General features: G+C 42.3%; 1 protein-coding gene across 1 annotated transcript; it reads left to right on the forward strand.

Annotated features, from left to right (window-relative positions):
• Window positions 1-911: 911 nt before the first annotated feature.
• Window positions 912-11,012, forward strand: LOC114909398 (CMP-N-acetylneuraminate-beta-galactosamide-alpha-2,3-sialyltransferase 1-like). Its single transcript, XM_029248374.1, has 7 exons — window positions 912-1,040; window positions 1,617-2,317; window positions 3,792-3,985; window positions 6,150-6,329; window positions 7,716-7,761; window positions 9,565-9,684; window positions 10,544-11,012. The coding sequence occupies exons 2-7, from the start codon at window positions 2,048-2,050 to the stop codon at window positions 10,706-10,708; spliced, it is 975 nt and encodes a 324-aa protein (XP_029104207.1). The 5' UTR covers window positions 912-1,040; window positions 1,617-2,047; the 3' UTR covers window positions 10,709-11,012.
• Window positions 11,013-14,764: the final 3,752 nt, after the last annotated feature.

Consider the following 14,764-nt stretch of genomic DNA (forward strand, 5'->3'; position numbering starts at 1 on the left):
CCTTTGTCCGGTTAAATTTTTTTCATATTTGCCTTCGCCTTCGGGTTCTTTGTTTTATCCATGTTGATGTCTTTGAACCCCAATTCTGATGCAGAAGTATCTGATGTCCACAATCAGTGTGTGTGCATAGTAAGCTGTGATATATACATTTTTATAACAATAATCATCATTATTGCTAGTGATGTTATTTAACTGTATTTCTAATTTTTCAAGCCATCTTATATTAAGGACAGCCTGAAGGATACTATAAAAAATAAAATATGAGGAGAAGTGAGTTAAGTCTTTGTATGGGAAATTACTAAATTAATTGAAAAAAAAAATGTATTATGTTATTCTCACTACTACTGACGATGCATACACAAGAGCAATGCAGAAAGATTATCAGTCCTGCCTTGCTTTACTGAGCATTCTTCCAAAGCTGTTTTATGAGTTACGCATTCAGACAAAATCAGAATTAAAGCTGTATAATTCAGAATTCAGAGTTGGAACAAAAACCAACTGTACAACGTGGATTACAAGGATTAGCTTTCCTCACCTCTTAACTAAACTAAACAGGATCGCTTAACTGCAAGTCAAAGTAAAGTTGTCTCAGCTGGGGCAGTTACATGTTGGTGAGCTTTGAAGCACAAACTCGGTGTGGCACTGGTGGCTCCAGAAGTAAAGCCAGAAATCTCCTAGTTCCCTGACTTCAAATGTTGGTCCCATCAGACCTCTTGTGAGAGACCATCTGGACCCCCTGCAGTTTGCTTATCAGACCCAGAGTGATGTAGATGATGCAATGATCTATAAACTCCATGGGGCTTATTCCCACCTTGTGAAAGTTGGCAGCACAGTAAGGATTTTATTTATTTATTTTTTTTTAAACTTCTCTAGTGCCTTCAATACCATACGGCCATTCCAGCTGAGGGACAAGCTCATCAAAATGACTGTGGATGCATCTGCGGTGTCCTGGATCTAGCAGGCAGACCACGGCTTGTCAGGCTTCAGGACTGTGTCTCTAACGTGGTGGAGAGGAGCAAGGGTACACCGCAGGGTACAGGGTACAGTATTCCCTCCCTCCCTCCCTGTTCACCCTCTACACTTTCAACTTCCAGTACACATGGGTTGTGACACTTGCAGAAGTTCCCCCTCATGTGCCACAAGGTGTTAAAACATTATCACAATGTTAAGCTGTCATGATGGGGCCAGGGACTGGTGGAAGTCATAAAATGCCAGTGCCTTCCTAGCAGGTGCTGACTAGGCAATGCCGCTCAGCGGTACCAAGTTACATTTACTCCAGAACTTGTCCTTAGGTACATTTTTGAGGAAATTTTACTTTTTTGGAGTAATTTGTGTTTTGAAATTACTGTGCATTTAATTTCTTGTTTGAATATTCTTGTGTTCCTTCTAATCATCACAGGTAGAATCTCTCCATCTGCTGGTGAAATGTATTTTTTGATTTCTCTGACTTGTGTGTTGTTTTGGAGAAAAGTGTCTGCTAAATGAATAAATGTAAATGTAAACTAGAGTATCAGCTTCAGTTTTTGTTGCCGCCTCATTGCCGAGCAGTTATGCCACATCATTATCCTCTCCTGCCCTTTGGCAGATATAAATATTTATTAATTCCTTTCTTTTAGGTGGAAGACTATGAGGAAAGAGAGATTTATGTAACACTTCAACACCTGGAAGAAGGAAAGCTGCGTGTCTTCATGTCTGATTGACAGACAGACTAAATCCAGCAAGAAAGAATAATGACTTGTCAAAAAACTTCATACTGACCAATGGATTTGTATGTCAGCTTTGGAGAGACATATTTGTATGGGAAAAAAAAGTGTTATTGAATGCTTATTTTAAAGCAATCTTTCTTCTACATCAGTTGTATAGTTTTTAAATATATAATTACATCCTGGACACCCAAGATCCCCAAAATGGGGTGCTTCACATTACAATTTTTGCTGCTGTTCTAAACACGCGTGAGCAGTGAATATGTCATGGACTTTCTGGCAGATGGAAAAACTCTCAATCACGCATTCAGTTAGTGCTCTGCTGCGGCATTGAAACTCACAAAATGTTTGTCTTGAAGCGTAGGAAAAGCCGAATCTTTGCTGTGTTGCTGTTCATCGTCACACTCGCTACACTCTTTTTCATGTACGTTTGTCATGTTCCATGGCTGTACTTTTTCAAATTTCTATTTTCCCCCAAAAGAACGTGTGCCTGTGGCGAGTGTCTCGCCGATAAGTATGACAACTGGTTTAGTGAGCGTTTCAACCAATCCATATCACCAGTGCTGTCTGAGAAAAATATCCTGCTTTCTGAAGATACCTACAGGTGGTGGCTGGTAAGTATCCTCCACAGACTTCACCTCCTAACAGTATAAAAGTAATAAGGGCCAGATTTAATACTAAGTTTACGAGAAACTGCTTACTGCTTGAAAATGCTCTAGAACTTAGGGTTATGGTTCAGAAGTTTCAGCATTGCATTGTGTGTAACAAATTTTCCCAGAAGTTGTAGCAAGTTAAATGACCACCTTAAGCTCTTTAAGACCTTGATTTATCAGGACTAAAATTCTTGGCATTTACATTTTGAGCACTTAGTCTTTGGTTGCATGGTCTTGTTTACTGAGTTAAAAAGTAGATACCTAGTAGTAACAACCTTTTTCTGTACAGAACTGGTTTAGGCTCTTCTAACTTGGCTTCATAATGTATTGTAACTGAACATTGTAAGTTGCTTTCGGAGAATTGTCAGGAACATAACTGAAAAACTTTCCAAACTGTTGTCTGCATTACTGCTCTTGTCCCCAGAACTAGAAAATGAAGATGAGAATCGTCTAAAAATACATTCAGAATTTAGATCTTAGACTAGACACATAAGAATTTCCACTCACCGTGTTTCACGCTACCTTAATGTCACTTATATGCACAAATGAGTCCAGAGCTTACGTTTTTAAATCCAGCTGAAAATACAGATCAGTGGAGTACATTAAACAGTGGTGCAAGAAAAGAACTCTGTACAAAGAGCCTGTGTTTTCCAGGGATAATCTTTAACAGTGGAAAATGGCTTTTAGTGAGCTTTAAATTAATGTTATTTTTTGTTATTAAACATCAAAGTTTCAAGAGCTGGCCTTTTTAGAAGACAGCGAGAAACATATTCTTGTAGATTAATTGTACTCCCTGGGCTGTATTCGGGAGTGTTTAAAACATGACTCCATTATTAAAAATTAATTAATTATACAAATGAAAGCCCGGAGATTCTTTGGAGGTGGCAGGATCAAAAGCACAAGAGGCCTAAAGTGTGGTTTAGCAGCATGTGGTGTAACTAGCATGTCCAAGTGGAGAATTGAGCCCAATTACAGCACGCTTTGGCCTTGTCGCTTTCCATTTCAAAGGAAGCATTTCAAACTGAGCTTTGATACAACACCGTCTGGGGGATTCGCACGACCCACGAGTTTCCTGCAAAGCGGCCAAATCTGAAAGATGCATTTGCACAGTTTCCGGAAAACGGAAGCTGGGAACATGGCATGTATGTTGGGGATCTCCACTGGATTTTATTACTTAGCTAACACTGTAGCTGTTTTTTCCCATACAGTTTTACCTCTGCTTTTCAGGTTAAGTACCTTGTTCAAGAGTACCACAGTAAGATCCTTAGTTGACTAGAATTGCGGGGTGCACAGAAATTACAGCGCTATTATAATCACCTACAGGGAATTTTTTTTTTTTCTTCAACTTTCTGGGTGGTTTTTAGGGTTCCATAAGAGCAAAGAAGGAGGGTCTGCTTCACCCGAATTTATCTGGTCCTCTGCTGCCTCTCAACAGCAGCTCCAGTCAGAAACAGATCCAGCCAACTTCAGCATGGTGGTGAAGACGCTATTTCAGATCATCCCCAATGTCCAGTGGTACATGGACCTGGGACCCCTCCGCTGTAGAACCTGCGCTGTAGTAGGCAACTCGGAGAACCTCAGAGGATCAAATTATGGCACTCTCATTGACTCCAATGATTTCATCATAAGGTGAACTGACTCGTGCTTTTTTTGAGTACAGCAAAGAAATGAAGATGCATAAATGGTGTAATTAAGGTAGTAAGAAATGAACTGTCTACTACCGTGCAGAATATTCAGCATTATTATTTTTACATGTCAAGTCACGTAGGATTCCGCAGCCGTTGTCATTAGACTGGAATTTAGCATCTTCCAGAGTAGACCGCATTGTCATAGAGACTAGTCCCAACGTTTCATTCCTATGTTGGAAACATCCTCAGGGTTCTGCACCATTGGCCGTTGTCTTCACAGATCATTGATGTAGTCTGTTAGGTTGATTGAGGAGTTTGGGTATTTATAGTGGTTGGTGGGCGGGGCTGTAGTCAGCGAGGGGTGCGATTGGATCGTGTATCTGTCGGAGGGCGGGGTCGTAAGTAGTAAGGGGTCGTATTGTCAGCGTCTAGACTCCCTTGAGGGGCTGTACCAGCCGGGGGCAGTTTGTCTATTGGCTGTTCAGCTTTGAGGTGGTTTGATGACTGGTCCATGGTGTATCTGGTGGAGATAGATGAGATTAGTGGAGTCCATGTTTGCGACAACTTGAAATCATCTTCTTTGTTAAAGTTGTCTGGACGTTTTTCTATCTTTATGGCTTCTCTAGTTGGAGACTGATGCCAGTACCCTTGTTTGCTCAAAGTCTACTAGGTGAGCAGTCTCTAGTGAGTGCTCCGCTACTGCAGAGCTGACGTCATCGTTTTTGGTTGCCCTGATGTGTTCCTGTAGGCGGGTGGAGATGAGTCGTCCCGTTTGTCCGACCTACATAGATTTTGCTGCAGCTACACGGAATCTCATAGACTCCACTGGTTTTTAATGGCAGTTTGTCCTTGACTGTGCCTAGCAAACATCTCGTAATTTTTTTCGTGGTGAAGGTGGTCTTGATATCATGTTGTTTTAATTCTGCTGGTCTTGTCCATCGTGCCTTTTACATATGCCATGGAAGGTAGGCTGTCCTCGACAGTTCAGCTGTTTTGTTTCGCGTGGAGCTGGTCATACCTTGGTTCTCGAAACGGTGGATGACTTTTTTAACTTTACTACAGTTGTATCCGTTCGCGGGTAGTGCTTGTAAAAGAACCTCCTTTTCTTTCTTCCATGATTCTTTGTCACTGAGGTGAAAACCTCTTGCTACTAATGAAGTTACTACGGCGGATTTATGGGCCAGGTGGTGATGGGTGCCACGTGGAGATATCTGTTTGTGTGAGTAGGTTTTCGGTACACTGTGACCGAGCGTGCTACCCTTATTCTTCGTCACGAGAACGTCCAGAAAATGTAAGCTTCCCCGTTCTTCTAGCTCCATAGTGAACGTAATGTTATCGTGCCTGGACTTCATATGTATGTCTCCACCCTGCCTACAGGAACACATCAGAGCAACCAAAAACAATGACGTCAGGTCTGCAGTAGCAGAGCACTCACTAGAGACTGGTCACCTAGTAGACTTTGAGCAAACAAGGGTACTGGCATCAGTCTCCAACTACAGAATCAGATTGGTAAGAGAAGCCATAGAGATAGAAAAGCATCCAGACAACTTTAACAAAGAAGATGGTTTCAAGTTGTCGCAAACATGGACTCCACTAATCTCATCTATCTCCACCAGATACACCATGGACCAGTCATCAAACCACCTCAAAGCTGAACAGCCAATAGACAAACTGCTCCCGGCTGGTGCAGCCTCTCAAGGGAGTCTACACGCTGACAATACGACCCCTTACTACTTACGACCCCGCCCTCTGGCAGATACACGATCCAATCGCACCCCTCGCTGACTACAGCCCCGCCCACCAACCACTATAAATACCCAAACTCCTCAATCAACCTAACAGACTACATCAATGTTCTGGGAAGACAATGTCTAACAGTTTATGATACAGAACCCTGAGGATGTTTCCAACATAGGAAACGAAACGTTGTGATTAGTCTCTATGACAACGCAGTCTATTCCGGAAGATGCTAAAATCCAGTCTAATTATTATTTTTACCTTAATTTCTAAATGATTTATTGCTTTGATTTTTCAGTGCTGTGCGGCATTCGGTGTTCTTTTGCTGCGTCGTGTTTAGACAGTTCTTTCAAAGGAGATCAGTGATCCACAGTGGTGTTGTACTGTGGAATGACAGGCGGTTTTAAAAGTCTCTTCATGTGTCACAGGATGAACAAGGCTCCCACCATCGGCTTTGAGAAGGACGTCGGCAGAAGAACCACACATCACCTCATGTACCCCGAAAGCGCCAGACACTTGGAGAACACCACAAACCTGATACTGATCCCCTTTAAGACCCTGGATCTACAGTGGATCGCAAGTGCGTTAACTACAGGCACCATCAAGCGGTAAGTCATCCCCTCTCAGAGCTCATGTTCTGGTCTCCTATTTCTGATGGGACCTCAGGTGATGCACCCACCTTTCTAATAAAGAGTGCCACAGAGCCCTGGGCTTTCCCCGTGACCACTAGCGGCATGTCTCTGTGTACATTAGGTTTTCCTGCCACTTTATGGCATCAGAATTGACTTGTGTTGGCTCCTACTTCTCTCTGCATGACTGCTTTTTTTCCCTTTATGCTCTGCTCAACACAAGAAACATTCTTAGACTAGTTATTGAACATTCTGGGGCAACTGATATGACAAACTGTTTTATATTGTGTAGTAAAACTCTCCCGGAACAGGTTCCTTTGAGCTTTTGATAGGTGTCTTGTGTCCACACGTCCGGGATTAGTGTACGTATTTGATTATGGCTTTTCTGAAGGAAGGGTGTAGAATGTCCTGCCACAAAATCCTGCACTGAAGAAACACAGCTGCTTGTTCTGCTTTTCCAATAACGTGGCATTTGCCCGTATTGCTGTGAATTCTTCGAGCCCACGCCACCACGTCCTCACAGCATCTTTCCAGCTGACTGCGTCACAAAGGGGGCTGTCGGTTCGAACTCAGCGTCGCGCACACGCCTGAAGCCCACGCAGCGCTAAAGCCGAGAAACTCGGAGAGCAACAGGCGACTGACTTGTCCAGAGCCAGATAAAGTGCAGTGGTCCAGTGCCAGGCTCCATGCAGCGAAATACAGCCCTGCTTTCTGAACCATCCGCTTTTGGTGCTTGGTTCCTACAGCCGCACAGCACCAACTGAATTCCAGGATAAAACCATAATTTGATGAAGCTCCTCTTATTCATCAAATGAGCAGCTGATTGACTCAGTGATTGATGTTTTTCAGCCTGATATGTGGACCCATTTTGTACGTCCACATTTTCCCAAAGCCTTTTAATTGTGCTTGATTGAGTTGTTAATTGAATTCTGGTATGGATTTGATGTTCATGAACAGATCTAAGAAACAGGGCTTCTTTAGTTTCCGTTTATTGCATTATTTTCAGATAAACCAATTACTTGTTATTTATGCAAGTTGTTAAAGCAAGTTCCTTACTTGTTCGATTGTTTTTAAGGTCTTGAAGAGTGGCTAATTAGGCATTTTTCATGAAGTCTTTTGAACTATAAACAAATTTAATTTAGAAAATTTTGCACATTTCCTAAAGAAAGCTTGACAAAAGCTCATTTCTTTAATCTTCTTATGTTTAATATGCCCAACTTTTCCCACAAAATATAATTTAAGAGATGATAAATACTGAACAGCATTCTAGACCAATTTGGTCAGATGTTATTAAGAGAATTTGGTGAGTTTAACAAAGGTACTGGAAATATAATCGCAGTAATGTCTCTGTGTTCTCTTCTACAGGACATATATGCCTGTTTTGCCCAGGATAACAGCCAACAGGGACAAGGTGAGTGCTATGGAAAAAAGGCTCAGTACTGTGGTACTTGGTGTGTTCTCATATGTACAGTACGTTATTAATATGAGGATTTACGTTTGCCCACGGCACACAGTGGCACAACGGGTACACCATGTGGCCAAAAGTATGTGAAGATCCCTCCTAATTATTGCATTCAGGTGTTTTAGCCCCACCCATTGGTAACGTTTATAAAATCCAGCAGATAGCCATGCAATGTCCATTGACAAACATTACCAGCACAATGGGTCGAGCTCAGCAACTTTAAACGTGGCACTGTTATAGGATGCCACAAGTCAATACGTCAGTCTGCTCTGCTAAATCTGCCCCAGTCGATTGTAAGCGCTGTTATTGTGAAGTGGAAGCATCTAGGAGCAACCACAGCTCAGCCACAAAGTGGTAGACCACGCAAACTCTCTAAGCGTGTCTGCCACGTGCTGAAGCACGTAAAATTGGGTATACTCTGTTGCATCACTCACTACAGAGTCCTAAAGTCCCTCTGGAAGCAACATCAGCACAAGAACTATCCATCAGGAGCTTCATGAAATGGGTTTCCCTGGCCCGGCAACTGCATACAACCCTAAAATCACTATGCGCAATGCCAAGCGTCGGCTGGAGTGGTGTAAAACACACCGCCATAGGACTCTGGAGCAGTGGAAATGTGTTCTCTGGAGTGATGAATAACACTTCACTAGCTGGTACTCTGATGGATGAATCTGGGTTTGGTGGATGACAGGAAAACACTACCTTCTGGAATCCATAGTGCTTAGTATAAGGTTTGGTGGAGGAGGGATAATGGCCTGGGGCTCTTTCTCAGGCTAGGCCTTTACTTCCAGCGAAGGGTACTGTTACTGCTACAGCATACAAAGGTATTTTAGACAATTGCGCGCTTCCAACTTTGTGGCAACAGTTTGGGGAAGACCCTTTTCAGTTCCAGCATGACTGTGCCCCTGTGCACAAAGCCAGGTCCATAAAGACATGGTTTAATGAGTTTGGTGTGGAGGAAGATGAGTTGCCTGCACAGAGCCCTGACCTCAACCGTATTGAACACCTTTGGGATGTATTTGAATGCTGATTGCGATCCAGGTCGTCTCATCCAACATCAGTACCTGACCTCATAAATGTTCTTTTGGCTGAATGGGCAGAAGTTCCCACAGACAAACTCCAAAATCTTGAGGAAAGTCTTCCCATAAGAGTGGATGTTTTAGCCACAAAGGGAGTGCCAACTCTATATTTAATGCCCATCGATTTGCAACAGGATGTCCAACAAGCTCATATAGGTATGATGTTCAGGTGTCCGCATACTTTTGGCCATATAGTGTGTTACTGGTGCCTCTAAGCTCCAGGACTTTAGGTTTAAGTGGTTAAGTACGTGTCTAGTTCTACATATAACTAATGTGTGAAATTTGTGGAAAAATAAAACTAAGTCTTACTATACAAAATAGTGACAGTTCAATTTGTTAAACAACTATCTTGTTACAGTTATTTACCCATTCATACAGGGCACCTCCAGCTTGAATGGCAACAGCTCTAACTGCTCTTTCCTGCTGTCCCAAATATAAATAGAAATATTAAATATCACTACCGATTACCTGTAGTAGTTTCCTATTACTTTTATGCAGAAAGTGAAAAAATATTTCTCAGGCATAGCAGGAATGATGGAAATGATTAACTTACTAGTGGGAGGTGACTATAACCAAATATGACTTTAAGAGGTATATTTTGGTTTTTTTAAATATCATTCCCTGTTAACATCACAGGCAAATCTCACTCATGGAATGATTTGTTTTCACACAGGTGTTAATATACAGCCCTACCTTCCTGAAATATGTCTACAATAACTGGCTGGAGAACCATGGGAGATATCCCTCCACTGGCTTCCTTGCCTTAATGTTTGCCATTCATATATGTGACCAAGTAAGATCATTTTTACATATCTAGCGCAAGGGGATCCTCCACTGATCTTATCAGAGCTGTGTTTTCCTGACATCCAGTGGCTTCATTATTATTATTATTATTATTATTATTATTATTATTATTATTATTATTATTATTATTATTATTATTATTATTATTTAACAAACAGCTTCATGCACACTGATGTTAGCTAGTGGTTAGAACTGCTGCTTTTGGATCTGAAGGTTGCAGGTTTGAATCCCACCTCCAACTATAGTACCCTTGAGCAAGGTACATATCCTAAATTGCTCCAGTAAAATTACCCAGCTGTTTAAACAGGTAAACAACTAAGTTGCTTTGGAGAAAAGTGTCAGATAAATGGGGGTGCGGTGGCGCAGTGGGTTGGACTGCAGTCCTACTCTCCGGTGGGTCTGGGGTTCGAGTCCCGCTTAGGGTGCCTTGTGATGGACTGGCGTCCCGTCCTGGGTGTGTCCCCTTCCCCCTCCGGCCTTACGCCCTGTGTTGCCGGGTAGGCTCCGGTTCCCTGTGACCCCGTAAGGGACGAGCGGTTCTGAAAGTGTGTGTGTGTGTCAGATAAATGTTAGATAAAGCAATATTAAAATTTACCAGTTTATATAAGAGGGTATTCTTACCATTTTGATTCAAAGTCCCTGAATCAAGGGTACAGCAGCAGGAGTGGGATTCAGAGAGACATCAAGAGATGAAAAAGCTGAAAAATATTTCAAAAACTGTTGTTTTTGTTGACTGAGGTGCACATTGTGCTCTTGTGCCTTGTTAATGTAACCCTAAACCAAATCAGTGATGCATTCAGAAGACTCCCAGTTCCTTGTCTAACACTTTCTAAATGTTACTTGTCTAGGTGAGTGTTTTTGGATTTGGAGCCGACAAAGAAGGGAACTGGTACCACTACTGGGAGAAAAACGCCTCTGCTGGTGCCTTTCGGCACACAGGAGTGCATGATGGGGACTTTGAGTACAATGTCACCATGCTTTTGGTTGATAAACACAAAGTCAAGTTTTTTTAAGGGAAAATGACACCTTAACTAAGCACATTGCTGACTGGCCTTAATGTGCTTTCAACATGTTAAGCTGATGCAATCTATCAAAACTGACATTTCCACTATAAGTACATCTTCTCATAGGTTTTTACTCAGCATAAAATAAGATGAAAATGCATTGTTTGTATGGAGTTAGAAAGTAACACAGCCTTAAATTGTGTCACCCTCATAGAAGTAGAATGGACTGTTTAATTCGGCCTTTCTGAATGAGAATGAACCTCATGACCCTCTGTTCCTACTGCTTCCAACTGAACTGTAATACAATCATCTAGTGGGCCTGTTTAGAGTCTTGAGAACGAAATAATGGAAAGATCATTGAATTGTGGTTATTAACTTTCTCATCATAACAGGTGGAAAAAAGGAATTACGAGTGAAAATTCATTACACTGGCTCTTCAACTTATAAACTGAGACTGGAGGGCTGTTTGTAACTCATTGTTTGATAACTAACGTACATATTTATATCTATGTCAAAAAAACTACTAGGTGAAGGAAGGTGATTAGGAATCGGTGATATTCTGGTTAAGTTTTCTGCAGCTACTTGTGTGATGAACTTCGGTGCATATGGTGAAGGAAACAAACTATACTTAAGAGTCACACATCTGCAGTTACAATATGTCTCTTTCTCATAATGCACAAATTGTATTTTCTATGAGATGTACGTCACCTGAGAAAAGCGTCTGCTAAATGAATAAATGTAAATGTAACTGGGAAGTAACCTTAATTTTTTAAATAATAATAACTTTAACAGTTACACAATCTGCATTTGTAGTTCTGAACGTTTTTGTTTATACGCACACATTGTATAATTTTAAAGTTGGATTTTAATACAGCGTGTGATTTGTGAACGGAAAAGCCGTATATACAATTATTGAATGTGAGTGTAAATTCTAAAACATATTTTTTCCAAAGGGTATACCAAGTGTAACCATCAAGGATGTAATGATTATTAAAAGCAGATTATTTTTCATTATCACTTTATAACAAACCTTTTTTACCTGATATGTTTATTGTGAGTTAAATGTAACATGTTCAACCACAACTTAATATCTATGTTTTCGATACTGAAGAGCCAGTGTTGTTGGTCTAGCATGTGGCTTTGGAAGTTTCTCTGCCTGGTAAACAGAAAAGAAAGGGAGGGGTCTTTGTATTTTATCTGCTCTTATGGAAAATTCCATTAGCACCCGATAAAAATGTATGTCTCTATATTGTATTAAGTGCCTTAAAGGAGTTCCTAAAGACTGTGTTAAACTTATTTTAACTTGTTATGTAAGGATAACAACCAAGGTCATGTGCTTTTGAACGTAAATTTCTCAGTGTCGCTTTTCAGTTTTTTTTTTTTTTTACTGTGGTATGAGAATTCTGGACAAAAAAAAAACTGTTTATTTTCTGTTTCAAAAATACACTGAAATATTGCCTTCTGTTTTATTGTTTGTTTTTTCTTCCATAGAGCTGAGGCAATATATAGTGCATCATATGAAAGGTAATATACTGTATATGTGTACACCCATTCTCCACATAAGAGTTAATTCATTCTCTGACATCCATGGGCAAATTCCTCATGTGAGGGAGTAGAATTAATATCATTTCTTGCCGAAGACAGAGTTGGTTTCTGGAGAAAATATGTGACCTAAAATTAACACACCAAAATGTTTTTTTATGCATGACAATGATCAGACTCAAATATTTTGCAACATTTGTAAGAAAATCCAACCATTCATCATTTTCATTAACCGTCTGTCCAGCAGTCCGGACCCTATCCCAGAATCACTGGGCGCAAGGCTGAGGGGGGTACAGCCTGGACAGGATGCCAGTCCATCACAGGGAAGCCACACACTTACAGAATCACTTACCCATTCACACATTAAGCGCACGCACACAACACTCTACAAAGAGTGAGCGAGATTCCAGCCTACGTCCGAAAAGCCCAGGTGCTGTGAGGTGACAGCGCTACATGTTGAATAATGCTTCCTCAAAAAAGAGCGTAGCAGTTTCAACAACATGACGGACAAATTCGAGCAGGTGAATGTTGCAAAGACGAGCTGGGAGAGAGCACAGGGCACAGTGAAATTCTTTGTATCTCAGGCTGTTTAGCAGACAGCAGAGAGCAATGGGCAGTGTTTCATCAAGCCATGTTACACAACCAACACACATGCTGACAAAAGACAGACAAGAACACGTCAGGCTTTTGTGAACATAATGCAAATTTAAGCAGCTCAGTAACTTTCCCCAGTTAGGGAAACACCTCCCTGTTCTGTTTTATCATGGACCACCCTTTACCCTCACCACAGGTGGAAGTGAAAACCGGGGGGGAAAATATGCAAGAAGAAAAAGTTATCATCTGGTATGGAAATTGTACAGCATACTCGAGGACCTTAATTTCACCTTTCATTGTGATATTACTTATTTTTTTGGAGAATCTAATATATAACTAATATTCTGGCACAGACACATATACATTAATGGAAACGTTATTAAAATTGAGTTGTGGTGTGTTTAGCTTTTCTAATGTCACATCTTATATCTCATGCTATTAATGGTACATTTAGCAACTAGTACATGAATTTAAAACAATAAATTGTTAATATCAATTAATCCAAGATATTATCTGAGCCTTGGGTATGCATTATTTAAATACTCCGTTAATGACAGGTACAGTAAACACATTCAAGAGATGTTGTCATTCAGAAATCAGGAAACAGATGCGGCGGACTCAGACGCAGGTGCTTTATTATAGGGGAAATCAAAAAGCATTCTCAGGGACGGTCCGGGTTTGAGCAATTCGCAAACATTTTCCAAAAAGGGGCAGGCTAGAGTCAGAGCTGAGAACAGGAGCACAAATCAGGGAGCCAAAGGAATCATTGAGGGGGGGACAGGAGGAGGAGGGAACGGAAACACAGACAAGAACAGCACAGGGCGTGAAGCACTGGTTGCGGTCATTCAATGGAGGTTCTGCAGTCTGCTCCAGTCTGGTCGCGCCCCTTTATACTCATGTGGTCTGACGGTCTGCAGGAGTGGAGTTGAGTCATACAAGTGTGACAGAAACCCTCTCCCTACGGGTGACACTGGACGCCCTGCGGCGGGAGGGAGGATGCCCCCTGGGACGAGGCGAAGGCCGGTCCGGGTGGTCCCTGTGAAAAGCAGAGATAAGGGCAGGGTCCAAAATGTTGCAGGCCGGAACCCAGCATTGCTCCTCCAGTCCGTACCCCTCCCAATCAAGAAGGTGTTGGAGGCCACCCCACCAATGTCAGGAGTCAAAGAGGGCTTTCACGGTGTAAGCAGGTCCCCCGTCCACCTGAACCAGAGGGACCAGCTGCTCTTGCTGGGGGGCCTGGATGAGGGATGTTGCACACGGTTTCAACAGGGAAACATGAAAGGTCGGGTGGACTCGCAACAACGGTGGTAGAAGGAGTTATAGGTGATGTGGGTGACCCGTTTAAGGACCTTAAATTGACCAATGCACCTAGGGCTGAGCTTCTGTGAGGGGAGGTGTAGTTTCAGGTCCCTAGTGAATAACCATATCCTATGTCCTGGCGTGAAAGCAAGGTGGCGACAGTGTCAGTCCGTCTGACGTTTGTACCATTGGGTCTGAGTCCTCAGGTGTTTCCAAACAATCCGCCAGGTCTCCCCGCTGTCCCTGTACCACGCAGCCACCGCGGGGACCTGACTGGGAGTAGACTGCCAAGGAAATAGGGCTGGTTGGTAGCCCAACACGTACTAGAACGGCGACATACCTATGGACGGGTGGGGCTGGGTACTGTGGGCATACTTAGCCAATGGCAAGAAACGGGCTCACTCATGCTGTTTCATTGCGCAGTAGCTACGGAGGTATCTGCTGATCTCTTGATGTAGCTGTTTGACCTGCCTGTTTGCTCGGGGATGGCACCCTGAGGTCAGGCTGATGGACACCCCAAGCCTGTCCCAGAGCGCCTTCCAGACCCTCAAGGTGAATTGCGGGACCTTGTTTGAGACTATGTCTTCCGGGAGGCCAGAAAAGCAGAAAAAGTGTTGGAACGGGAGTTTG

This window comes from Scleropages formosus, chromosome 23, assembly GCF_900964775.1.
Source record: "Scleropages formosus chromosome 23, fSclFor1.1, whole genome shotgun sequence".
NCBI lineage: Eukaryota > Metazoa > Chordata > Actinopteri > Osteoglossiformes > Osteoglossidae > Scleropages > Scleropages formosus.